At 39.5% G+C, this 27,735-nt stretch overlaps 2 protein-coding genes across 6 annotated transcripts in view; one reads left to right on the forward strand and one right to left on the reverse strand.

The window, feature by feature from the left end:
• The window catches only part of APAF1 (apoptotic peptidase activating factor 1), an 82,118-nt gene extending 75,959 nt beyond the window's left edge, over window positions 1–6,159 (reverse strand). For 3 of the 4 annotated variants that reach the window (XR_008390995.1, XM_053662063.1, XM_053662065.1), the window contains exons 1-4: window positions 5,916–6,159; window positions 3,321–3,499; window positions 2,790–2,979; window positions 1,939–2,136 (exon numbers count right to left, since the gene is read on the reverse strand). Coding sequence is in view for 3 of the 4 variants with exons in the window: in XM_053662063.1 (XP_053518038.1) it covers window positions 1,939–2,136; window positions 2,790–2,979; window positions 3,321–3,458 (526 nt within the window). In the remaining variant the exon portion in view is untranslated. Of the gene's footprint in view, window positions 1–1,938; window positions 2,137–2,789; window positions 2,980–3,320; window positions 3,500–5,469; window positions 5,802–5,915 lie in introns of those variants that run through there. The other variant, XM_053662064.1, reaches the window with a different exon arrangement.
• A 31-nt stretch (window positions 6,160–6,190) lies between these two features.
• On the forward strand, window positions 6,191–23,302 carry IKBIP (IKBKB interacting protein). 2 transcript variants are annotated; one of them, XM_037160676.2, is made up of 3 exons: window positions 6,191–6,684; window positions 10,456–10,573; window positions 20,359–23,302. In XM_037160676.2, exons 1-3 carry the CDS (start codon window positions 6,509–6,511, stop codon window positions 21,112–21,114), a joined length of 1,050 nt encoding a protein of 349 aa, XP_037016571.1. In that variant the 5' UTR covers window positions 6,191–6,508; the 3' UTR covers window positions 21,115–23,302. The 2 variants fall into 2 exon arrangements, with proteins under 2 accessions (XP_037016571.1, XP_037016570.2); XM_037160675.2 differs by lacking the exon at window positions 20,359–23,302 and adding an exon at window positions 14,459–18,038 and having other exon boundaries at window positions 6,198–6,684.
• Window positions 23,303–27,735: the final 4,433 nt, after the last annotated feature.

Genomic DNA, 27,735 nt, shown 5'->3' on the forward strand with positions numbered 1-27,735 from the left:
ATCCTGTTATCTCATCACAAAGGGTCTTAACAACTAATTATGTATTATAAATAAGTTATTAACAACTCGAAGTCAGGCACTATCCTTAAATTCCCCTAGACCTCAGTAACGAAGAGAGGAAACCAAAGACTGAGGGAGCTATACAACTATTCCCGACAAATACCCTGAGGACCTACCAGACCCATTAAGGTCAGGAGTAGCCCTGTCAAGTGCCCTAAATCCTCTTCTGCACAGCAGGACCTTCCCCATGCCCATAACTATCCATTACCCTGCCCACCTACAATAGTCTCCCATCCCTACCTAGTCTGCCTGGCAAACTTCTAGTCTTCCTCCAAACTCGAGCTAAAATGTCACCTCATTTAGCTCTGACCATACTGACTAGTATGGTCCAGTTTTTCGGAGCACTGTCCCATAACTGAAGGGTTGTGGGTCTGATTCCCAGTCAGGGCACACACCTAGGTTACAGACCAGTGCCCAGTCCTGCTATGAACGATCCCAGGTCCAGAGGCATGTGGGAGACAGCCAATCGCTGCTTCTCTCTCGCACTGATGTTTCTCTTTCCCTGTCTCTCTTCCACCCTCTCTCTAAAAGCAATGAAAAAACGTCCTCAGGTGATAATGAAAAAAAATTTTTTGAGTCATCTCATTCAGGAAGCCTATCCTGTCCATCCTCTTTTCCTAGAGAGATAACACTTCCTTCCTTTGTTCTAACTTTGTGCCTTACACTTGTTTCTGCTGTTCAATTTATCACACATATCATAATTTGTCTACATATCCATCTCCCCTGCTGGAATGTAAGTGAATCCCTTAGGTGCACAGACTGCGCCTTCCTGTTGGACCCCCAGTGCCCCAGGCGGTGCTGGAGCCCCACGAGAGGCTCTCCAACATTTAGCGACTCTGTCAACACCTGAAACAAGTCATTCAATCACCAGATATTGAATGACTCTGTAAAACCCACCTACAAAAACCTATTAGTTGCTATAGTCAACTCCCCATTTTTCTTTTTCTTGGGGCTTACCATAAAATAGACAAATTACTAAAGATTTTTATTTTTAAAGACAAGCAACTAATAAAATTAATTACAGAAATGGAATTCATAGAACTGAGCTCCCAAGAATCTCCTTCCCCACAGGACTCTATGCCAAAACAGACACTCAACTTACAGGAAGGTCTGAGCCTAATACTGCCTGAAAGGCAGGGATATAACTTTTTGAGATTTTTTTTCAACTCAACAATCCCTTCAATTACTAAGATATAAGGGAACTAGTTCAATTCCAGTAATAATAAGTGCCATCTGATAACATATGAATTTACCTGCCTGGCTGGCCAAGTCACACTGTGCCAGGCTAGGATGAAAATAAATTTAAAATTTCATCATACCTACAGTAGGCAGAATAATTGACCCCTCAAAGATGTCCACGTCCCATTCCACAGAATTTGTAAATGTTACCTTCCATGGCAAATGGGATTCTGCAGATGCAATTAAATTAAGGATGTTGAGATGAGACTATCTCGGATTATCTTTGTGGTAATATAATCATAAAGGCCTTTATAAGAGGGAGGCAAGAACGTAAGAGTCAGAGAAGGAGATGTGATTAGAGACACAAAGATCAGAGAGAAAGAGAAAGATGTGCAAATGCTATATGCACTGCCAGCTTTGAAAATGGAGGAAGGGACCATGAGTTAAGGAATGCAGGCCACCCTAGAAGCTACGAGGAAAATAATTCTCCCCAGAGCCTCCCAGAAGAAACTCAGTCCTGCCTATGCCTTGAAATTAGTGAGTGAGATTTCTTTTGGACTTCTGACCTCCAGAACTATAGGATAATAAATTTGTGTTATTTTAAACCACCAAATTTTTGGTAACTTGTTATAATAGGAAACTAATATAATGCCTAAAGAATATCTCCTTAGCCAGCAACATATGGTAATCAAAACTTACCTTCTAAGAAGACATGATCTCTGACAGCTTCTGCAGCTAATACAGACTTCCCACAACCTGCCATTCCATATACAGTGACCCATCCTGGTTCACCATTCAGTTTGAAGAGCTTTTGCTGAATTGCATTCACCAGCTTCTTCCTAGTAACGAAAACAACTGGCCTCTGGGGTACTCCTCCTTCACACAGGACTGTCCTCACTGAAATCCAAAACAAAATGAGTATGAATAAAACTTTGAAGTGGTTACTCAAATAATATCATAACCAACGAGAATAAGGCTGAGAGGCTCTGGCTCCAGAATTTCCAAGAGAAGAAAATGTGGCCAGCATATTAACTTCAACTGATTTCTCAGGAAAAAAAGCAGAATAAAAGCAAACATATGCCTTCCAAGGTGACTACAGACAATGGAAATCTCCATCTATATACCCCTGTACCCTACTCTTCTCTGACTCCAATCTTTCTCTCATATTAAAGATTGAAAAGGAGAATATAAAGGGAGGAATATGGAATTCCTTTCAACAACTTAGATTTCTAAACATTTTTATTCTTTCCTATGCATAAACTTGATAAACACAGAATTGAGGAACTTAAATAAAGGCCTATATATTGTCTTGTTATCTCTAAAAATTAGGATATATCTATTAGTACCTAGGTAGCAGATAGCTCACTGGGCAAGAAAAGTGAGTTAATACAGAAGCAGATAAAAATATTCAGATTGGAAACCACAACTTTTTCACATGCATTCTTCAGTGAACTGCTCAGTGTCTTCAACAGACTCCATCAAGAATAAGACAAAACTGTAGCAATTAGCCATTGCGATTGCCATTTGAGAGAAGTATTATCCATACAAACCATATGAAGTTATTCCACCAACTGAATCTTTGCCATTGGAAGAAGAGATGACAGGAAGGCCACCATGGAGAAGGACGGCAAGATCTTTATAGCCTTCATGTAGTAAAGCATTGTAGAATGATATGTAGGAATAATTATCTTTTTTTAGTATCATTTTAATTAGCAATGCTGCTCGTTGCTGTTGAGTAGGCTAAAAAAAAAAGTAGTAGTTTAGCATAATGCAAACAATATGTTTGCAACAAATTAGTAGAGACCAGTGCAAATGCTAAAATAAATTCAAAGAAAAAAATTTTTAATCTTCACACGAGCATATGTTTATTGATTTTTAGAGAGAAAGGAGGGGGGAGAGAGAGAAACATTAATGTGAGGGAAATATTAAAAGGCTGCCTCCCATACACATTCCAACAGGGGATCGAACACTCAACCGAAATAAAACCCACAACCTTCTGGTGTGTAGGATGATACTCCAACCCAGCCAACCAACCAAGACATAAATTATAAAAATTTGGATGAAAGCACAGAGGGCTTTACCTCATTTTTTACTTTTTCCTCCTCCGAGGGCGTTAAAACTCCATCACTAATCATGTGATCCATTATGTAGGATGTTTTGATGTCCTTTTCCAGAGCTTCTCTATGTTGAAGCAAACAATTTCGAGCTTTTGCATCCATCCTCCCTCAAATGTTTCTCTCTCTGAGCTGTTAACCATGAGCTACAGGCAAACATCAAAATACATGTCAGGCCAACAGAGATATGAAAAATGTATACCTCACTGGTAATCAGAAAATATTTTTTAAATTGTTTTTGTGAAGATTTTTTTAAATGGACAAAAACCAATGCCTTCAAAGGTGTGAGAAAATGGGTATTCTTATGCGTTACTTAAGGTGAGCACAAAATGGATGCAACTTTCTTGGAAGTCAATATATAGGATACAAAAGTGTTAAAAGTAAGCATTCTCTTTAACCCAGCAGTGTCGCTTCTAGGAATTTACCCTGGGGAAACATTCACACGTACATGCAAAAAACATCCACAAAAAAGTGGTAATAGAGTGCTTAGGTGAGAAAGAAAAATGAAAACAACCAAACTGCCCGCCATTTGAGTATGGATTAAAAAACGGGTATGTATTTAGGATGGAATATTATATACCCATTCAAAATAAAACACACCTCCATGAACAGACATGGAAAGATGCTAATGTCACACTGCTGATTGAAAAATTTAGAAAGATGACCCCATGTACAGCACAAAAGACGTGCTGGGCAATATGTAAGCACACAGGGAGATCGTTAAGAGGTTTGTTCCCAACAACATGTTGGGGTTACTTTTAAGTAGCAAGACTTGAAAGTTGTTTCCTTGTCTACTTTGTGTACTGTTCTATAGTGTTTTAATTTTTTCAATATACACTGTCACTTTTACAATAAAAACTTCCTTTTTAAAAAAATGTATAAACAGTGGTCATACTTAAGTCCTAATGTTTAAAAACTCCCTGTTTTCTTTATTCAACATAAGACTAAATAGAACACTGTTGGTTAAATATTAGTTCTCATTCGAGGTCTGCATCAGCTCTACATCTTCAATGGTAAACACATTTCTCATATGCTCACTCCACTAACGTTTCAGCTGAGGTGCTAAGAATGACAAAGCGACAGAAAATACCCTCTGGTGTCACTTCTTAGATTAAGAGACCACGAAGAAAAAATCATATTCTTTACAGTGTAATACTCTAAGTTTCTACCAACTTTATTTCAAAGAGAATGCAATTTGTTCCATGGATATACAACCCAGATCAGAATGTTTGCAAGTTTTTAAAACAGTAACTCTATCCAATGTATTTATTAAAAGGAGTATGTAAATGTGTTTATTAGTTTATTCATTCAGTGAACATTTGAGCCTCTCCTATGAGCCAGGCCCTGACAGAAAAGGATAAATCATATCCCTGATGGAATTCACAATCTAGTGAAAAAAAATAAAGAGATAATTAGAATGTAATGTCTAAGTGCAAAAACCGAGATAAGCACAAGAAATTTAAATTGCACAGAAAAGGAGCAATAATCATGAAGCTTCAATGATGACATTTTCAAAGTGCCACCAAACATGGCACTTGCAAACATAGGGAAGTAGAGCATTTGCCTATGTTTGTTGAGGTTCACAGAATGCCCTGCCCTGGCATGAAACTGACAAAAGAAAAAGTTATGAGCATAATGTTTTCACGTGTTAATAATATTTTTATTATCTCAATTTAAACATAAAACATCCCTTAATTTTTAGTAATAAAAATATGACTAAACAAATGAACTTTTCAAATTATGCCCAATTGCCTAGCAAATAGATACTATGAACTCTGACAATCTGAAACTAATTTCCAACTTTTCCTAGCCCTATTAAAAATGCGTAAGTTTCAAAGTGCACAAACTGAAATACCCGGAACGAATTCTCAGTGTCCCATCTTTTGTAGCCACATCAAAATGCAAAGTCCAAAGTCTTCAGAGATGTAAAATATATTTTTCTTTCTAAAAAAGTGGCAATTTCATCCAGGAAAACCGTCAATAGTCAACTACTTCCTCTTTAGATAATTTCTCTTCCTGGTAGAAGAGGTACCTTGTCCCCCAATTCTGAGTCCCTGAAATCGATACAGAACCACCGAAGAACCGGCTCGGGAAGAAAAACGAGGCGTAAACTTACCCAAACCTTTGCACCAAGATCTTACTGGGATAAGCAGCCCTGTGGGGACAGACTTGGAAATCAAATTTGGGAGTGGATAACGGGCACTTGCGAAAGGCAGCAGGACTTGGGGCGCAGCCCCTGGACAAGTCCAAGTCTCCCAGGTGCCTCACCTGGGCTTCCGCAGCCCAGGGTGCCCGAAGACTCCCAGGGACCTCGGAACCGCGGAAAGGTAGGCGTGACCTCCACAAGCGGACAACACAGTTCCGGGGCGCCGAGGCAAGGCCTGGTCCCTGGGTCGCCCTCTAGGTGGACCCCACCCTAGACACAAAGAAACGAGGGCCACTCGGACTGTCCCTCCTCCCCTCAGGCGGCAGCTGCACCCTGGGTGCCCGGTGCCACTCCCGACGCTACGGCGGCTGCTTTAAGTGCCCGCGGGGAGGTGACGACCCAGACCCCTGCCTCACCTTGGCGGGCTAGGTATAAGGCATTCGCGCCTACTTCACACCACCTCTTCTTTGGCTGGAGACCGCGGAGCGGACAAATTCCGCCGAGCCCGCCCAGCCGGACTGAGCGCGCCGGCGCATGCAAATAAACACACTCGAAGCCCTGTTTAGGGTGGCCGCCGCCGCGCGCGCTCCCGCTTCGGCTTTGTGCCCGCGCGCGCAAAAGCTCCCCGCGCCCTAGCCCACGGCAGGGGCGTGGCTAAACCAATGGGGCGCGCCGCGCTCTGGACAAGGCCAGCGCTGCCCTACCCTGCGCCCCGGCGATCCCGCGGCTTGCCAGGGCCTGGCGGCTAAGATTTCCTGGGGCTTGAATCCTTAACGCAGAGGGAGAAGGAGGTTGGGTGAACCTCCTCCTATCTCTGCTGGAAGATGGAAGAACTCAGTGAAGCAGCGGGGATGGCCAGAAGAGAAAGAGGGCTGATTTCTGGGCGGTGCTAAATCTGGGCGGGGACGTGGTCACCACCAAGGCTCCCAGCGGAGGCTAGGGCGGCCACGTACCGCTCCCTGACAGTGTGGGGTCCGCCCCGGCTTTGCTATCCTCTGGGCCTCCTAACATGTCCGAGGTGAAGAACCGGAAGAAGTCGGGGCCCAAGGGAGCCCCCGCGGATCCCGGGAAGCGGAGCGAAAGCGGGAAGAGCCCAGAGTCCCGGGACAGTGGAAGTGGGGGCTGGGTGGACCCCCGGACTGGCGTGAGTCTCCTGTCACTGGGGATGTGCCTAGGCCTGGCCTGGTAAGTGGACGCTAGGCCGCATGGGCCCCTTGTCCGGCCTCCGGTGGTCGCCCTGCTCTTGTCTTGGTCCCCCTCCGGCCCCACCCGGCTCGGCATCCTCTCATCTCCACCCCAGCATCAGACCTGCGGCTTCTGTTTCTCTGCCTCGACCTCCAAGAAGGGACACCCAACTTCTTTTTTTCTTTCTCTTTTTTTCTTGTAACTCATTTTACATTTGTACTAGTACCTTGCCCGGTTTGCTCAACTGGAGTTGAGACGAAGATTTGGAACGAGTCAGCCATTTCTTAAGAGATGCAGATTCGACCAAACTTTATTAAAGTGCCTGTGACACGTCTGAAGCTTTCCCGTTTTTATTACCCGTTATTTCCAGTCTGCTGTGCATTTGTCGGGTAGAAATTTGCCCCACCCCATAAATGCCTAATGGCAACGTTTTGCAACCTTAAAAGGGTTCATTATGATCTCAAAGCAACAAACGTTAATGATTATATCAAAGTTTGGAGGATTTCTGTTTTGATCCATGTGCATGCATTTATGAATTCAGTCTGTTCCTAAGCTACAGATTGCATTTGAGTACTGGAACGCTACAAAAACATAGCACTTGTGATAAGACGTTTTAAATTAGACTCTCCCTCCATTTTTCACTGATTTTAAAGTACTCAGAAAAATAATTATTCATCTTCAAAACTGAATTCTAAAAGGAACCCTGTATGTCCTCTAGTCAAGAACATTTTTATGCTAGTAAATTTTGAATTATACTTTACTGATGACTCATCCCGAGTCAAACTTAAGACTTGTTACAGTGATGTAAAGTGTTGATTATTAAATGTTCTCTTCAAAGATATGAAAGTTGTTATTTTACTAATGTTATTTTTGTTTATGGAATATTTTGATCTTGATCACAAAAGAATAAATGTACTGAATTTACTGTTTTGAATAAACTGCTCTTATATCTTAAAACACATGACCTTCTTTAGGTAAGTTAAACCTATTTGTATTGGAGAAGTTACTCAGTAATAGAATTTAGTGTCCTCAAAGATATATGTTGCTTTTCCCTGGAACCTAAGACAACTGGTTTTAGTTACTGAATTTATTCTCATTAATTATCCAAAGATGCACATTCATGTGAGATAAATTATATCACAAAATGTTCGGCTTCCCCAAAATTTAGTTACTGTCCTGGGAAAAAGCACTAATAGTAATCTGTCAACATAAGAAATGTCCAAAACTGTAGCGAATTTTTATTAATAGTTTATTTGAACCCAAACTGATGACAGTCGTCAGGAAGCAAGATGTAAAATGCTCCAGAGAATAATGGCTTTGTCCTCTCAGAATACTGGAATTATAATAAAGCCATAGAGATTTTTACCTCTAGAACACATACTTCATCAGCATCTAAAGGTCAGTTTGTCAGATATTGAATGCTTACTAGTCTGACACTGTCCATAATTGTTAAAATACAACATTGAAGTATATGTGCCTATCAACACAGCTTATCCATCCTTTTACACTTAAATTGGGAGAGGGAGTTTAAACCCTTGCACTGCCCAAGGAGGATTTGAAGAGATCAGTATCTCAGTGTCTTCAGGCCTTTAGTCTTGGGAGTCAGGTTCAGGGAGCAAGCAAAGATAATGTGTAACGGATAAAGTCCTTATGTGTCTGTCAGTTTAACAAAAAGACATTGGAGATAACAGTTGCCCAAAACTACTTGGCTTTGAGTGCTAGTTTGCAGACTTTGTTTATAAACTCTTAAGGAAATTTTTCAGATAAGAGGATTGAAGAAATTCCATTTTCAAAAAGTTTAAGTTGTAAAATTACTAAACAAGTCACAAATAATATTTTACTAGTTTATTTAATAATAAATTGAAAACCAGAAGTTCCATTTTTAAAAATGTAAGTTTCTTCTGGAAATTTCAATAGATCCTAAATTGCCTTTATAAATGTTTCTCATCATATTTGAGATAATTATATATAAAAAGTCAAAAGCTCTTTAAACAATCAGGTAACTCACTTTTTTGTTAACTAACACACTGTAAGTCATTTATACAGTAAAAGTGCGGCTAACCCCATTTTTCAGCGTTTTGTTGTTGGTAATGGAGTTTTATTTAAGACAGAGTTATTCTTTAAATGTCCTGCTTTTTAAAAATGGAATATAGTCAGTGTTTTTCAGAACATTCGATATTACGCCAAAAATTAAGCTGTAGTACAAAACTGGACTACCTGGTTTACTGAAACCATTGGTGGCCCTGGAACTTCTTTTCTTGCCAAAGTTCCATTATAACAGCTTTGTTATTTGCGTCTTTTTCATTAAGTTGAAACAGCCAGACAAACTCCTATAATATACTGGCCCTCAATCAGCTGTCTGCCACCATCTAAGATTCCTAAAGGAGCTGTGCAGAGGCAACACTCCAGGGGGATACACAGTTTAATACCACCAGGCCCTGAACCCATGTGAGGTCTATAGACTGCAATGGATTATGGAGTCAAAAGGATGCCTTCTGGAAACCCTACTATGGTAGCCATTTAACTTTGTCTTTTTCTCCTATACCCAAGCCTTCAAGGCCTTTACTTATATGATAATGGGAAGAAACCCCAAAACAGGATAAGAAAATAGTTGTCTTGTGAGTGGTATCATCCATTCATTGCACTGCATCCTTCATTTGCATTATAAACCCATCCCTGGTTTCAAAGGGGCACAGGCCTGGAGCTTCCATCAACCACTCACTATAGGCATGACAGGATGGCAGAGCAGCTGCCAAAGCAGTGCACAAAGCAGTCCGAGAAAAAAAGAACAAAACAAAAACAAAAAAAAAAAAAAAAAAAAAAAAAAGAAAAGGCAGGGCACTTAAAGAAGAGTAGCTGAGGTGCAACCCTCTAGGCATTGTCTGGGAGCTTTGTAAATAAGAGCCTATTTATCTGTACGACAACCCTGTGAACTAAGTGGTAGTATCCCCTTTTTGCAGATGAGAAAACTCTAGCAAAGATAAGTTAAATAACTTGCCCAAGGTGGTTTTACAGAGAGTGAATGAATGGCAGAGCCAAAGTTGCCCAGCTCCTTACTCAACCACTATGATATGCTGCCTCCTCTTTGATATTAATCCAGAAAGAGGCAGGGCCCTAGAAATAGAATCCTTGCTGCAGAACTACTTAGAGCTCTTTTCTTTCTTCGACTACAAGATGTAGCCCTAATTCTTTGTCTCATCTAAATTTGGGAAGATGAATGTGAAGAGACTTTGAGTTACTGTTGAAATATTCCTCTGATATCTAAAAAGAAAATGAAGCACCTTGGGTGCTAATCTGGATACCTGTTTTAAAAATTAGCTTTTCAGAATTGAAGCCACCTTGTCTCATTGTACATTTTTGGTTTCTAGAAAATCTTCCTTAATGCTAAAGAGTTAATATTTTTAAAGATTTTATTTATTTATTTTTAGAGAGGGGAAGGAAGAGAGAAAGAGAGGGAGAGAAACATCGATGTGTGAGAGATACATTGACCAGTAGCCTCTCATACATCCCCAACCAGGGACCTGGCCCGCAACCCAGGCATGTGCTCTGACTGGGAACTGAACCAGCGACCCTTTGGTTCTCAGGCTGGCACTCAATCCACTGAGCCACATCAGTAAGGATGTAAACGTTTATTCAAATAAACTAACAAAAGCTCCACTGTCCATACCAGAATTTATGCTGTCCCTACCAGAACTGGGTATAAAGTACTGTTTTAAAATTCAGACTTAAATAGATTTGAATTAGGTGATAGTGATTCTTTTTCTTTTCCAGGTTTGTATTTCAGCAGATGGAAAAGTTTGCAAAGGTGGAAAGCCAATACCAGTTGCTGAAAATAGAAACCCATGAATTCCAAGGACTAAGAAGTAAAATCAGTTTAATTTCAGAAAAGGTAATCATTAATTGACTTATTTAGGAAGATTTTTTCATTTTTCTTCCTCACTATCACCATTGTATCCCAGTCCATAAATTCTTTTTTCCTACCTTTCAGACAATGCTGTTTGAACTCTCATAGCTTTTCCTATAGCCTTACAGTGTCCCTTCAATCCAATTTAGACTTAAGCTATATTTTGAAAGGACAAAGATTTTTTTACTGTAACTAATGTTATTGTTTGAAAAGACAAATGTGCTCATATTGAGGTGACCTTAATTTTCTATTTATATATCAAGTGGCTAGATAGAGCACTGAAAATATGATTGATCTTTAGCTGTAAAATTAGAGTAGGAAAAGTGTTTGTTGAGCAAAGATCCATCAGTATTTACTTCTCTTCTTTCTACTTGGTAAGCATATGTACATGTGCATATAAGACTGACTGACCTAAAAAATTATTTTGTAGCCAAATGAAAATTAAAATCCATGTCTTTGTTGTGTTTCTTCAACCTGTGAATGCAGATGCATTATTTCTGAGATTCTTAGAAATGTGAGACAAAAAATTTTAACTTCCTCACTTCTCAGGAGAGGGTCTGCTGTAATCAATAAGGCATCATGTGGGCCTTGCCCGGCTACTAGGGACCAAGATGTCATCAGGAAACCTGTCTTGTTGGTTCATTTATTCATCCAGTAAATCTTTACTCGTGTCCTAAGGTAGACAGGACTTGTGATTGGCACCAGGGCAAGCAAGGACGTTATAAAAATAAACATAAATGAAACACAGGGTCCCACTTCCTGCAGCCGTGTGCACAGGATGAGCATATACTCCCTCAGAAGATAAAGACCGCAATGAAAATTCCATATCCCCTTAAATGCACCAGGGGATCGAACGTGAGCTTAGGGGCCTCTGGGAAGGAGCTGCAAGAATTGACATTTTGACAAGTTGGAACCTGGTTATGATTGTTGGGGACCATCTAATCAGAAGCAACATAATGATAAAAAAACAATCCAGGAGACAAAGTTTATGAGCTTAAAAGCTATTGAAAGCAAATTGTGAAGAAAGGTTGCCCTTTTAAATGAAAATTTTGGTAGCAATTGAAATGCTTTTTTTTTTTTTCTTGAAATTTTATTTATTTATTTTTAAAGAGGGGGAGGGAGGGAGGGAGAAAGAGAGAGAAACATCAACATGTGGTTGACTTTCAAGTGCCCCCTATTAGGGGCCTGGTCTGCAACCCAGGCACGTGCCCTGACTGGGAGTCCAACGGGACCCTTCGCAGGCTGGCACTCAGTCCACTGAGCCACACCAGCCAGGGCTAAAATGCTCTTTGAAGCAGATGTTTAAAATACCATAGGATCCAAAAAATATTCAGACTTTGATAGTTCTTTCTGTCCTACTCCGCCCCTGGAATAGTTTAACAATAGCTGCAGTTTGGCGAAGCTGACCCTAATGAGCAGCACGCGCAGTAGGAAGGGAAAGCAAGTAAGATGGGCTCCCATCACGACTGCGTCACCTTGGGAAAAATCGCTTCAGCTTCTCTTGGCCTCCATTTCCGTATTCATTAAGCGAGAGTAACAAGTTTTTCTCTAAAGATCAGATGAGATAAAATATATATGTAAACTCTATGAACACTTTCAAGCAGTAATAAATTTAAGGTATTAACTTTTTTTTCCAAATGAAAGACTATTAGAATATATGGCAGTCCATAAGTGCTAACTATTGGTTACTAGGCACCATATACAGAATGGGGTAAAAGTGGTTTACAGTTGTGAGTACACAAAACAAAGTTTATTCTTGTATTATTATTTATTAATTATCATATTATTTTCAATATGAACAACTGTAAGCTTACTTTCCCCCACCTCCGATTTGCAGATTAAATCTTGAGACCTTATTATCTTGCAGAGTTGATCTTCTCAACCTTTGGGGTCTACTGCATCAGGTTATACTCTGATGAGCAGCCCAGACAGGGGTTACCTTAGGTGAAGACAGGCTTGCCTCTTCCAAATGCTGCTAATAAGACAGCTAAACCTAGCAGTGCTACCAATGTGCACATATTTCTCAGAATTGCTTTTTAAAGGACCTTGTGTTAGGGGTGCATGTGCACATTAAAAACAACTTGTAAACAAGGTCTCAGCACTGTCTTATTGTACTGTCACACATTTGTTCCCACTGTCACCTGGAACTGCTTCAGGTATGATTGGGGTTGGGGCAGAGGATTTATGGCCATTTTTCTTCTTAAAAATCAGTAAACATGTTCTGTACACCCCAAGATACAGGGACTACAAAAATGCATAAGACATGGTCTCTTCCCCTAAAGAATTTGGAAGCTCTCCTGTCTTTACCTGGCTAACTCATCAGTCTGTTGAAGGGTCGGATTTCAGAGTCACTTCTCAGTCTTTCCTCACTGACACCCAGAGTCTGACCTTGCCTCCAAGCATCCGTTCTCCCGTGCTATTTCTGTCATGACACGAATCATAACCTATTGTGATCTTTTGACATTGTTAATTTGTCTCCTTTACTGATCTTTAGGACAAACGCGGTATCTCTTATGATTATATCCCTACTGCCTAATAATGAAACAGAGGACACTTAATAAGTCTTACTGGAACTCTAGAATATAGGATGTAAAAGGTCCAAGGCACTATCTCCCTTAACCCAGTTGTGAAGCCAGGAACTATACTGTATCTATATTTTTATACCCAGAGTCTATCTAGCACAGGTCTGGCACGGAGTGATCACTCAAAAATTCTTGAATTATGTACACTCAATGGAAAACAGATGGCAAATGCACAATACGGTATGTGCTGCATGAGTTCGAACTGTCAGCTCAGGGCTATGGCAGAACGCTCCGCTGGCAAGCTGAGATCTGGTCTGAGCCATGAAGGAAGGACAGAACTCAGCTAAGCAAAGAGGAAGGAAGACGAGCATAGAAAGAGGTTATAGAATTTGGCACTTGATCCCAGAAGTATTAGGAAACATTGTGGAATTTTTTATGTCGTACTATGATGTACATCGCAGTTTCTAAAAGCTTAATCTGGCTGTAGTGTGTAGAATAATTTAGAGGAAGTAACTGGAAGCAGAGATTAAATAATGCTTCTAGAATATTTTCCTTGGTCATCGAAGTTCTGTTTGGGTGCCGCATGTCTGTGCTTCCATAGTTCTTCCCCTGTCATATAGACTTGGCTTTCTCCCCAGTTAAACTATGCCATTGAAGGGCAGAACTGTGTCTTATACAGTAACTGCCTTCAACACAAGGCTTCAAACATTTGATAAGTTGACGTTCATTTCTAGGCCTTCCTGTGCCTCTGAGGCTGTTATCTATGTGAGTGTAGACTAAGAGAGGTCCACAGCCTGGCCCATGTATGTTCCAGACATATATTGGAACATGCCAGGAGCTTACCATAATTTGCAGCTACATAGAACACTTTACTCTCTGATGTAAGTTGTCTCATTAAACTGTGGGGTTTTTTAAATTCATTTTGCCTTTGTGATATCTGTTTCTGTTAATAAGTTTTGTAACTATTTACAGTGTCTAAAAAAGCCAAATAGCCATTTAAATGACAACTAAGTTGCTTTCTATTGGAGTGAAAAAAGAAAGAAATGTAATAAACTTCAGGTTCCTTTAGCATTATTTTTCACTTGAATAGCCCTCCATAAAAGTGTGCCAATATTTAGGATTATAAATTCAGGTGTGTATTTTTCTGCTATAGTGTTGACCTACTAAATCTGTTTTGAGTATTTTAAGACAGCATTAAAGTAACAAATGTATTTGTCAGTATGGTTCTGATATATTGGTATTTTAGACATCTTCAGAATTTGAACTTGGCACATGCTTGTTAAAGTGTGTTTCCCTAATATAAAACTTATTAAGTGGCCTTGGGAATTGTTTTGTGTTATAAATGCAGCTTGAGTCTACTGAAAGTATCCTGCAGGAAGCTACATCATCCATTTCTTTGGTGACCCAGTTTGAGCAGGAAGTGTCCAGCCTCCAGCATGTCATGCATGACATTCAAAATAATGAAGAGATGCTCACTCAAGAGATGCAAAGCCTTAATGAGAAATTCCACAATGTTACGAATCTCTGGAAGAGAAGCCTAGAAGAAATGAATGTTAATACAGACATTTTCAAGTCGGAATCAAAGCATATACATTCTCAAGTTACTGTCCAAATTAACTCAGCTGAACAAGGAATAAAATTGCTCACTGAAAGGCTAAAAGATTTAGAAGACAGCACACTCAGAAATATTAGAACAGTGAAAAGACAAGAAGAAGAGGATCTTCTGCGGGTCGAGGAGCAGCTGGGCTCTGATACAAGAGCAGTGGAAAAGCTGGAAGAGGAACAGCATGCCCTCTTTGCCAGAGATGAAGACCTGACCAACAAGCTTTCCAGCTACGGACCCAATGTGGAAGAATGCAAGACACATTTGCCAACCATAGAAAGTGCAATTCGCTCTGTTCTCAAAGTTTCTCAGGATCTGATAGGGACAGAAAAGAAAATGGAAGACTTAACTATTCAGATGTTTAATATGGAAGACGATATGCTCAAAGCAGTATCTGAGATCATGGAGATGCAGAAAACCCTTGAAGGACTTCAGTATGATAACAGCATGTTAAAGATGCAAAATGAACTGGATGTTCTGAAAGGAAAAGTTCATGACTTTATAGTACATTCGAATACAAGAGAAAAGGGGGCTTTAGAAGAACGTAATCTGGAAAATAAAGGAATCGATAGTGATTTCTAAATGCACTGCACCTATTCTGATGAACCATATTACTATGCATCAATTGATTGGTTCCACACTTCGGCGTTGTGTGATGGTGTCTCACATCATCATCGTCCTACGTTATGGGGAAAGAAGTGAGATGTCCACACAGATGGATTATCCCGATGCTCAAAGCCGATCTCTTTAAGCAATAAAACTTATTTCATTTTAACCAGAAATATTTTTAAAATATATATTTCTCTACTTTTTAAGAAGCAATATACTTAATATTTTTAAATGTTTTTCTTATCATTAATAGTCATCATTGTGAATTTCACCTATTTTTATTAATATACAAACATATTAATGTCTCTAGGAGCCAGGGAGGATTACCTACTCACTAAATGACCCCAGTGTGCTATTTTTCAAACCTTATATCTATCGTACTTGTTCTACCATTTCTGTCACCCAAAAAGGTGACCTGACCTGATCTTTCTGTCAGGTCAGTTGGTAAAATGCCAGTTGCAGCCAGGTCTTCATTTTTTTTTTTTCGTAATTTACTACTGGCTAAGAATCCAGACAGTGGAGTTCATAGAAATTTTCTCTAAAATAAAAGATATCAGGCCCAAGGGCAAGCTGGGGTGCTTTGCTATGAATTAATATGCACTTTTTGAAAACTATGGAGTCTTGGAAACTTTTTTTTTTTTTTACTTTTTGTTAAGGTTCTAAACTGTGTTACAGACACTTGTGAGAATTTTTAAATAGTAGTAAATACAGAGTCAGGTGAAAGTAGTTTACAGTTGTGAGTACATGGAACAGTATATTCTTATATTATTACTTATTAATTACTGTATTCTCTTCCTTATGAGTAACTGTAGGCCTACTTTTGCCCCTCCATGTACATTTTTACTGAAGGTTTTTCCTATGAATTAAGTGTGTATGCTTCGAAGTACGGACTTTTGGAATATCTCTGCATAGCTGGGTTTTTTTTTTAAAGGTTCTAAGTGTATTACAGAGTCTTGAGTTTACTAGATACAGGATCTCCAGAGAAACCACACACCAAAAGCCTGTGGCCTACTTTAAAGAGGAAAAAGCAGCAAAATGAGAAAAAATGAGAGCCAACCTGCTACCTCCCTAACTCTCCAGCCTCACCTCTTTCCACACTTTCCCTCCTTCCTTGCTCACACTCTTAACACCAATTTTCTGCCTAGAATGTTCCTGTCCTTGAGGGTCTTTCTCAAATATTACCTTCCCTTAACCCTCTACCTGTACCACCCCCATCTAAAACTGTAAACTTCCAACTCTCTATCCCCTTAACAAACTTTCTGTGTACCAAGTTTTATGAACTATTATCCCCAGTATAAGTTCTAGGAATGCAAGGATTTATCTCTTCTGTTCACTACTATACCCCCAAGGACCAGAATGGTGCCATTTACCTGACAAGAGTTAAGTCAATATTCGTGGATAATGACACTTAAGAGATATTTATTTGCCGGGCAGTCTGCTTGTGCTGTTTGTTAAAGTCAAGACAAGTTAAGCCTTTAACGCACCAGCTGGGAACTGCACCACAAACAGAAATGTGCGACATGGGGCTGCAAACTAAGGCCACAGGCAGATGTGCCAAATGCTCAGAGGACGAGGCCTCAGGGCTTTACCTTTCCCAGGGCCAATTCAGCTTCCCCCAACTCTGGGCTCTCCTCTGGGTTCCTGGTGCAGAGTGCAGGGGTTGGGGGGTAGGTGCATGTGCTTGGGGTTAGGGTTAGGTTACTCATCCAGAGGTACAAACTTCCTGCCTCTCCAATTTAGGCTCAGGATTTAATGAAACCAATTTAAAAGGCTCTGCTCTTCAGCCCTTGCCCTCTCTCCTTTGCCCCAGGGTCACTCCCCACGGTGGGCTGAGTACACATAAACACAAAAATAAAACTGAAAAAAGAGATGATGAAAATTAAGGTAATTAAAAGTCCATCATTTTAAAGAGTCTCCAAACTAATTGCCCAACCAAGGTTGTTTCATACAGTGATTTTATTTTACTCAAAACTCTGTAACAGAGTCACAAGGAATAAGATATGATTAAGCAGAGATCCAGCTGTATTTTTTGAATAATGATAATCAGAAATGTGCAGGGTTGGGGGAGGCCTTGGGACTTTTATTGGTAAACGGATGTGTCAAGAGTGTCCAAACTTGGCACTGAAAACTGAGTCAACTGCATGTGGAAGTCCTGTTCCTTCTTGTTTATTCTTAACAATAATCAACTGAAGTCCCGGTTTTATAATGCAATTTCAGTGGAATTAAGCACAAGGAACTTGAAAGCACTTGGCTACAAAAGGCAGTTGTGGTCATGTAGATTTACTATGTAAATCTGCACATTTTTTGAAACATTCCAAACATGTTCTTCTATGGTAGACAGCCATTGATCATAAAAATGGAAGTGTGCTACTATTAAAAAGGCATAGCATTAATTGCTGGAATCCTAACATTAAATTGCTTAAAGTCTGAATTTGTAAGTTCATGTCTATGTGCACTGACAAAATTGTATTTGTTTGCTTCTATTTTCATGCTAATAAAATAGATTATAAAGTGAGCTGGAACTTTGTTCTTTCAACATCCATCCTGTAAGATGAGATGCTGATCTCTTGTATTCTTCACTTCCACTTTTTTTTTCTGGTCTAGCACTGTATTTGATACCTCATTATTATTATTAACTTGTGTATATCATAGTAAAATAAATATTTACAGAAAATAAAAGGAAACAGTGTGGCCACTGTGCTCTATGGTGGCAGTTACAAGGGAAACAAAAACTGCCCTTCTACAGGATTTCGTGAGAAAACTATTTTGTGCATATATTCCTTTATGCACAGGTTTTGCTATTTAAAAATGTTATTAGAGAGTTTTAGATGTACTCGATTTATCTTCCTCTGTTTCTTACATTCATTTATTTAACAGAAATACTTGAAATTTCAACAACTTCCCTATATATCAAATACTGAATTTCATTGTTGATCTTTCCTTAAGGAAGATTACCATATTCTTTTTTTGTATTTCACTTTATTTTTAGATGGAGGAGAACAGAGGAAAACAAAGAAGGAGAGAAATATCAATGTGTGGTTGCCTCTCACACACCCGCTACTGGGGACCTGGCCTACAACCTAGGCATGTACCCTGACTAGGAATCGAACCAGCGACCCTTTTTTTTGGTCACAGGCCGGTATTCAATCCACTGAGTCACACCAGCCAGGGCAAATTACCCTATTCTGACACACTTTTATATCTTTGTAATTGATAATTGATTTTATATGAATTGGTTTCTGATACAGAATACTGGACTCATTTAAAAAAGAACATTTACAAAGGATCGCAGTTTGATTCCCAGTCAGGGCACATACCTGGGTTGCAGGCCAGTTCCCAGCGGGGGATGCACAAGAGGCAACCATACGTTGATATTTCTCTCCCTCTCTTTCCCTTCCCCTCTAAAGATAAGTAAATAGAATCTTTAAAAAATTAAACTAAAAAGAACATTTAGCACACATATAATTCACTTTTATAAAACAAACACCTAATTTTTTTAAACTCTTGGATGTAAATTTCCAAAGTATATTTATGCTTTCATCTCTTTAATTTTTTATTAGAAGCTGTTGACTAGTCATACTTTTCTTTTTTATAGTGAAAAAATGTTGATTTATTCATTTGCATGGTTTCATAGAAAAGTAAACTTGTAAGTTACAAAGTTAATGGCATTATTTTTAATCTCAACCTACTTGTAAACCTTTGACAGAATCTATTATCTTTTTTTATTTTAGAGAGAGAGGAAGGGAGAGGGAGAGAGAAAAACATCAATTTGTTTTTCCACTTATTTATACATACATTGGTTGATTTTTGTTTGCGTCATGGCCAAGGATCAAACCCACAGCCTTGTCTTATCGGGATGATGCTCACACCTACTGAACTACCCAGCCGGAGCTGAATCTATAATCTTGATCAAAGCTTAATATGATCTCATTGTATAATAATGATGCTGTAAATTCACCAAATGCACAAACCAAAACAAACAAACAAACCCCCCTTTTTTCTATAGCCTTACCTCTCATATTCGCAGTTGGCAAAAGCTATACAAATTCACCCAGCATCTGTGTATTTCAGTTCAGCTATGAACTGTCAATGTAATACAAATCAAAATGCTCCATCCCAGCTTTACATGCAGGGGAGGAGATAAGTAACACACTGTCACACTGCTAGGAGGTCTCCATTCATCATTATCCTCCCAACAACTCTCTGTTGAGTACCTGCTGGATCTCAGACATTGTGTAGGGCATTTTGTATGTCTCACCATGAACGTTCACCACAGCTTTGCTAGCTATGAGACCCATTTTACAAATGAGGAAGTTGAGACTCAGCAAGGTTAGGAATCTTGCAGTCAAGCTGCTGGGTCTGTCCAACTCCAGTAGGTACTGACCTCACACTGTTCAATGCAACCTGATGCTGTTCAACCAGGGGAGGGAAAGAATCCCAAGGAATCTGTCAGGAGAACATCCCTGAAGATTCAAAAAGCTGTCATTCAGCTAACTTTGATGGTATGTGATGACTGCCATGTCACCATTAAACTAGACTGTAAGTCACTCAAAAGTTGTAACTGTGAAGAAAAATTGGGTCTTGGGCATGAGAATGAATTAAGGAATGCTTCAGGAAGAGCTGGGAAGCAGTGGTGGGGGAAGAACAGTTCTGACCTAGGCCTTGCCACTAACTGTGTGTTTTGGGGCCCTTGATTTTAGGGCTGTTTTTAATTTGTAAAATGCGGGAATTGTACCAAATAATGTGATATTCCTTCCTCCTCCCGTCTCTAGCAGCTGAAAAAGAAGTCACTGTCATTTGGTCACTACAGAGGATTGATAGTACAAAAATAATAACTGAAAAGTGTTGTTTCCAGTAACATTTTATATTTCCTTAATGTTATCCTCCTTATTCATTAGGAATACACTTAATACATCTTTTACCAAATGCTTTCCAGAGGAGCAGTGAAGTTATGGTTAAAACTAATAAAACTTAAGTTGAATTTCAAGTTAAGCTTTTAGCCAATTTAATTATTGTGGTATTGTATTTTCTTATAGTGTCAGAAGTCTGAAGCTATCATGGAACAACTGAAGTCTTTTCAAATAATTGCTCATCTAAAGCGGCTACAAGAGGAAGTTTCCGAGCTGAAAGCTTGGTCCAACAAGATAACTGAAAAACAGGATACGCTGAACAACAATTTGACAACTCTTTCTCAAGATATTACAGAAGTAGACCAAAATACAATTTCCATGGCAAAAGATATTAGTCTCAAGACTACAACTATAAAAACAGATATACGACGTATTTCAGGCTTAGTAACTGAGATAACATCATTGAAAGATTCTGTGCAAGAACTTGAAAACAAAATAGAAAAAGTAGAGAAAAATACAGTAAAAAACATAGGTGATCTTCTTTCAAGTAGCATTGACCGAACAGCAGTGCTCCGAAAGACAGCATCAGAAAATTCACAGAGAATTAACTCTGTTAAGAAGGTGCTTTCAGAGCTCAAGAGTGATTTCAACAAGCACACAGATAGGTTTTTAAGCTTAGAAAGTGATAGAGCTAAAGTTCTGAAGACAGTGACTTTTGCTAATGATCTAAAGCCAAAGGTGTATAATCTAAAGAAGGATTTTTCCCGTTTGGAACCATTGGTAAACGATTTAACACTACGCATTGGGAGACTGGTTGCTGACTTACTACAAAGAGAGAAAGAAATTGCTTTCTTAAATGAAAAAATATCTAATTTCACCACAGTCCAAGCTGAGATTAAGAATATAAAAGATGAAATAACACACATTTCAGATATGGATTAGCTTGAAACTATTTAGATTAGATTGAAGTGACTTGATTTTTAATGGGACCTCTGTCATTTTATGAAAAGATGACAAGTTAGAAATAATGAAATTCTGGAGTAAATACCATTTTGTACATGATTCTATTTTGGACAGTAAAAATAAAATTTTGTAAAGTGTCAAAGACTTGATTTTTCAAAATAAGTGAGCTAAAACATACCCTTGAAACTTTCTTTAGCAAGAACCTTATACATCAGAGAGGAAGAGAAAGAGAAAAGTAGGGAGAAGCAGGATCTGCCGGTGTAGCAGTGGGAAACCCAGATGGGGCAGCCTCTGAGTCCCTGGGACTTGCCCTCGCTGACTGCCAGGGAGCATACTATACGGGGTTGGGGTCCTCACCGGATCCTGCCATCGGGATCGGGGCTGTTGCATTCATTATCCACTTATGGGGTACTTCATAGGTGCCAAGCACATGTGTAGGAGCTTCAAGGGATACGTCGCTGGACAACAAGTACCCCCTGATCTTACAGAACTTACAGCTGGCTACTAGGGGGTTTATCAGAGCTCTCTGGTTGCAAGAAACGGTAGTCCAAATAATCTCATGGGAAAAATAAAGAGGGTTTGTTAATCTTATCAGTATCCCAAGGGAAGGATTGTGGTATAATGTAGGGGACCAGTTTGTTTTGATCTGGCAAATGTGACTCAGTCAGCTCTGCATGGAAAACCTACAGCAGGAGCCAGACCTTCAAACCGAGTTTTCCTGTGGGAATAAGGCCTAGAAAATGCATACAGACTGTTATGGCTTGCTCTTGCTAAAACTCCATCACCCTGGTCTAAAACAACAAATGTGTATTGTCTATCTTCAAGGTAATATCCAAAGCCTGTATGAGTTTTCCCAAGGACAGAGCTAATGAGCTCATCGTCATTCCCCTTTTCATATTATTTTCATTTTCTTGATTGACCTAGAATGTAGACAATAATATTCTATGTGATAGATAATAAATCTTTCTATAGTGTAAGACTCCAGGAAAACAATAAAAGCCTCTCTAGGCAAGGGTCGGGGCGCTCCCCTCTTGAGGGAGTGGGCAAGGCACCATAGGCACTTTCCCCTTGAGAGAGTAGCTGTGCTATTCCCTTTCTCCACACAGGACTGTTGTCGCCTGTGCATTCATTCTCGTCATCAGCCACAACAGGCAGACTCTGCTGGCCAGAGTCCACCACAGTATAACCAATACTCATGGATTCTGGAACCGGAAGGCCAGTACTGACAGAGACAGAGCCCTCTTCTCCCCTCAAGGGGGCCAGAGCACTGACCTCACCGAGACACTCATTAGAAATGCAGACTCTCAGGCTGTACCTCAGAGCTACTGAATCAGAATCTGTGTAATAAAATCCCAAGGAAATCTTTTGGACGTTGTCATTTGAGAAAGATTGCTGTAAGAGAAACTCGAAGGAGGAATATGTCCTTGTAAGCTTTTCTATGAATGTGTGAATTTTTTAAAGATTAAGTCTAATCCCACAACGTCGGGAACCGCTCTGCCTGGTTTCAGGAGTTGTAACTGCCTCCCATGGCTAAGGATGAGTGAGCAACCTCCGGAATGCGAGCCACTAGGAGACAAAGCTTGTCTCTGGTAGCAAACGCTGCCTCTGCTTCCTCCCCTGCCCCCAATGCATGGTCGGATCGCCCATGACGGGTAAGACTCCTCAGAGGAGGGGCGACCTAAGCCAGACACGATCACTTGGGAGGCCATCATGGAAGGACTGGGGAGGGGGACTGTGACAAAGGGAGCGATGAACCCTTACCCCCCAGCTGTTCTGACATGTCCTCTGGGAGAAGTGCTTCCTGGCTCTAATCCACTTAAACCTAAAAACCTACAATGGGGAAGGCGGTGCAGCCCTGTGCTGGAAAGAGCAGGTTCCCTGGGTGACCAGGCCTAAGAAAGAATAGGTAAAAATCCTGTGAAACCTGCTTTGTTTAGAATGTGTCTCATTTAAATAAGGGTCCAAGCAAGAAGTTTGTTCCTCAAAGTTTTATGGCTCCTTAGCTATCTGACCATGACTGAGAATAAGCCCTCATGGTTCTTTGAATACTATCTATTGTTTGATCCTTACCTGTATTCTTGTGCAAACAAACCCAATAAAAGCCCCTTGAGCAGGGGGCTCTTGGCCCTTCTCCATTGATGGATCGGCCACCTCTCCTCCCCAAGCAGATCACGTCTTGGTAGTACTTACTTTCATCCATGGCGGATAGGGGGACTTGAGGGCAAAGTTGCCCCCACACCACAAAGTTAGCCACTCTGATTAATATTAAAATTGACTCACATTAATTCCAAACTGAGCCCAAAGAAAGTTTCTTCCTGCTTCTTGAATTCCCTGTTATTCTCTTTCCTGAACTGCTATTCCACTTGAAGTTTCCCTCACAATTTTATTGCTTTATTTTTAAAGATTAAAAAAAAAATTATTTTTAGAGAGGGGGAGGAGGGAAAAAAGCAAGGGAGAGAAACATCAATGTGAGAAACTACACCAACAGGGGACCTGGCCCACAACCCAGGCCTGTGCCCTGACTGGGAATCAAACCAGCAACCTTTTGGTTCACAGGCCTGCACTCAATCCACTGAGCCACACCAGCCAGAGCTTATTGCTTCAATTTTACTTAAGTATTAGGTATCCATCATATTTTCAAATGGTTTCATAGTTGTCTGAAACTAGATTTTGAGTTTCTGGATCACTCAAATTGTATCTTTTTTTTAAAGATATCCCTTTGCACCTAGCACATAGCTGAGATAGAGTAGGCACTTGTGTTTGCCTTAAATACTAAGACTAGAATCCATTATATACAGTAACTCTTACTAAAATACAGCAACTACTAGAATTTGGGGTATTTGAGTTTTCTTATTCCAAAGTACAATGATTTCTTACCGTAGATTTTCCATAATTACAGTGGCAAAAGACGGGTTTGTTGAAGACTTTGATTTAACATAGAAAGACTCCATTTTAACATAATAGAAACTATAAGGAACACTGAAAGCAGAGATATCTGGGTTCTAGTCCTGGCTGTACCACCACTTAGTTCTGTGACCTTAGACAAATTTAGTTACCTGTGAACTTTAATTTCTTCATCTGTAAATAAGAATAATAATACCTACCTTACAGGGCTGCTGTGAATATCAGCATTAGCATATCTAAAGTGCCTGGCACATCAAATAAAGGGCAAAACCATTAAATAATATAACAGAAAGTTACAGAATGGGACATCTTTGTAAACAGCTGTGTATCACAAAGGGAGATCACTGTAGTACAGTATATCCTAATGTAGTATTTGTTCGTGATGATACCAGATGAAATGTAAATGATGTTCCATGCGATCAACCTTAATAAAACATTTTTGACATGAAAAAATATAAAAACTTCAGCACTTAAAAATACATATATTTAATCTGAAAACTCATGTATGAGGAATATTTTTCTATCAATGCCAAAAAAAATGAGGGGCTCATCTTATTTGGTTCTAGGTCTACTCATTGAAATAATGCTTCACAAATCCGTCAGTAGTTTGGTAGCTGTGCTGAGAAGGAATCCTAAAATCTGGAGTGTTACCAGGCTCCTGGTCACAGTTTTGTCTTCAAGTCAGATAGCTTTTGCAGCAAATACAAGAGGATGGAAAACTTTCAATCTGTTCCCCAACAGTAGGAAATGTAAAATTATTTCAATAATAAATATGATCTCTTATGGGCGAGTCATCTTCGGCTATGAAATTTCCCAGCACTAATATCATTTAAAGTCTAACCAACTGTGCAGTCAGTAAAATCTGTAAATAATTATTTATCCCTAAGTAAAAGTGGGGTACAACATATTTTCAGATGTTAATGGTGTCTTAATAGTTTTAACCTTGGTTAATACAGCCCTCTGAGATTGACTCATGGGTCTTAAATAAAGACACTTCTCCTCGTATGAATTCTCTATCTTCAGATCTTGCATACACGTTCCACAAAGCCAGCTGATTTGTATATCAAAGCACAGTATTAGATAGGAATTACAGTATGTCCCGTGTGGGAGACACACTCCCTAGGTTTTTATTCAGTATAGCCAGTGTTTATGAAGTGACTGCTGCATGTGTGGCGTGTTAGAGTCTATAAAAACACATGAAAACTTTGGAATAGTTGCTTCCTATGAAACTCAAGTCCTATTGTAATAACCAAAAGATTCATGAACTCTATCAGTGGTGAAGTTAACATTTCACATACTCCTATGAACATTACCAAGAATGTGAAGTCAGAGTTGCCATTTTAAAGAAAGATAAATGATTTGCCCTGGCCGGGTGGCTTACTTGCTTGGAATGTTGTCCCATATACCAAAAGTTGCAGGTTCGATTCCTTGTCAGGGCACATACCTAGGTTGTGGGTTCAATCCTCAGCTGGGGTGCAAATGGGAAGCAACTGACTAGCCTCTCTCTCTCTCTTGTACCCCTTTTGCTCATTAAAAAATAAGTTTAAAAATGTACCTCAATCTTTATAAAATAAAAAGATTAAGAGATCATTGATTCTAACTGAGTAAGAGCTGTTAGGAGTAGCTGACTTATTAAGGTACCACATTATTTGATATATCAAGAGAGGCACAGCATTTAGCTGAACTACAGATTCCCCCAGGTTTGGAATCAGTTTGCTCCTTAACCATGTGATATCTAAAATTAAACAATTATTTTGTGATTTATCTCATAAAGAACAAAAATTCTATATTATTATAGACAAAGAATATTATATAATCATTATATAATCTTATGCTAAAGAAACCATATATAACTCAAATTAACAGCAAGACTGCCATATACCAGGCTTCATGAACATATGGACACTTCTATCCCAAAAATAGTATCACAGACAAGTTAAACTCATTTTAAAATATGGTTGAAACATTTCATGAAGCTTTCACAAAATGAAGATTTGTTTAAGCTTTTACTTCTTTTTCTGTTTATTTTACATGTCACTAGGTATGCATAATTTAGGAAAATAGGCTGTTTTAAAAAAAATTTATTTATTGACTTTGATCCCCCTGGCCTGGTGGCTCAGATGGTTGGAGCACTGTCCACCAGTGGAGGGTTTGATTCTTGGTCAGGGCACATACCTAGGTTGCAGGTTCAGGCCTCCAATTTGTTTCTCTCTTACATTGATGTTTTCTTTCTTTCTCCCCCTCTAAGAATCAATAAACATATCTTCAGATGAGATTTTTTTTTAAATTTTTTTTTATTTTGAGAGAGACAATTAGTTGTTCTATTTACTTATGCACTCATTGGTTGCTTCCTGTTTTTTGTCCTGACGAGAGACTGAACCCACCACCTCACTGTATTGGGCCAGTGCTCCAACTTAGCTACCTGGCCAGGGTCAGGGTTTGTTTTCTTGATCTTTAAAACTATTTGACCCATATATGATCCCTCTGAAAGCTACTATGCAATGCTATCTTGTTCTAGCATTGTGACATAATGCAGTTAGAGAATTAATTGAGCCTTAGCTGGTGTGGCTCAGCGCCTGAGTGCCAGTCTGAGAGAGGATCGCCAGTTCGATTCCCAGTCTAGGGCACATGCCTGGGTTGTAGGCCAGGTCCCCAGTAAGGGGTCACAAGAGGGAACCACACATTCATGTTTCTCTGCCGGTTTCTCCCTCCCTTCCTCCCCATAAAAATAAAATCTTTTAAAAAAAACATCATAAGCATATATTCATTCTACTGGGCTCTAATTTATAAACTTACAATTATACCAAGTGTGAAAAGCCAGTTATTAAAATTTCCTTATTCGGACCTTCATTTTAATTGTAAAATTTAAAATGTGAAATGGAACACACAAAATTTTAAGTGGGTATTTTACTTAAATTTTGAGGATGAAATGGTTTTTCGAAAGCTTTGCAATATCTAACTACAGATATTACAGATATTAATAGACAGCTTGAACACAGGACATTTTTAACAATATCCACAAATAAAACCAATTGTCTCTCTTGAAAATAAAACTCAAATCCTAAGAGCCTGGCAGAAGTGTCTCATAGTGAAGGCAAGCTGACCTGCACTTCTGGTCTTCAAACGCAGTCCTGCTTTGGATTGGTTCAATACGCATATATACCCAATCACACAGGCTGTTCTTACACTGCGACTGATACTCCTTCCAGCAAGAAGTGGTGTCTGTGTTCCTTTCCCCTGAAGCTGAGATTTCATCTTCTGAGAATTCCAATGCTGTGACCCGAAACATATAAATATGTACGTGATGCAGTTATCTTCCAAGACTGAATCCCCTGCCAAAAATTCAGCTTCTGTCTGGCTCTACTTTGGAGTCCTACAGTAAGTTCAGCTGCCCTGAGCCACCAGGCTGTGAATGTTGAAGAAAAACCAAGCCGCTAACAGGGAGCTGCTAAGAATTCTCTCTCCAAGCTAGATAAGTGAAAGCCTTTGGAGATGACCCCATGGCTACCATCTGATTGCAACTTCAGGAAACCCAGAACTGAGAGGATCCAATCCATACTCCTGAATTCCTGACCCACAGCAAGATTGAGGTTATAAACAGTCTCAAGCTATTTCATATTTGCACAGCAGTAACTAAGGCAGAGCGCTCATAATTTACTACAGCCATTGCTTGCTTGGGCTGACACTCTGCCTTTT

The sequence above is a fragment of the Artibeus jamaicensis genome, unplaced genomic scaffold (genome assembly GCF_021234435.1).
Source record: "Artibeus jamaicensis isolate MK-2021 breed Jamaican fruit bat unplaced genomic scaffold, CSHL_Jam_final contig_233, whole genome shotgun sequence".
Classification (NCBI taxonomy): Eukaryota; Metazoa; Chordata; class Mammalia; order Chiroptera; family Phyllostomidae; genus Artibeus; species Artibeus jamaicensis.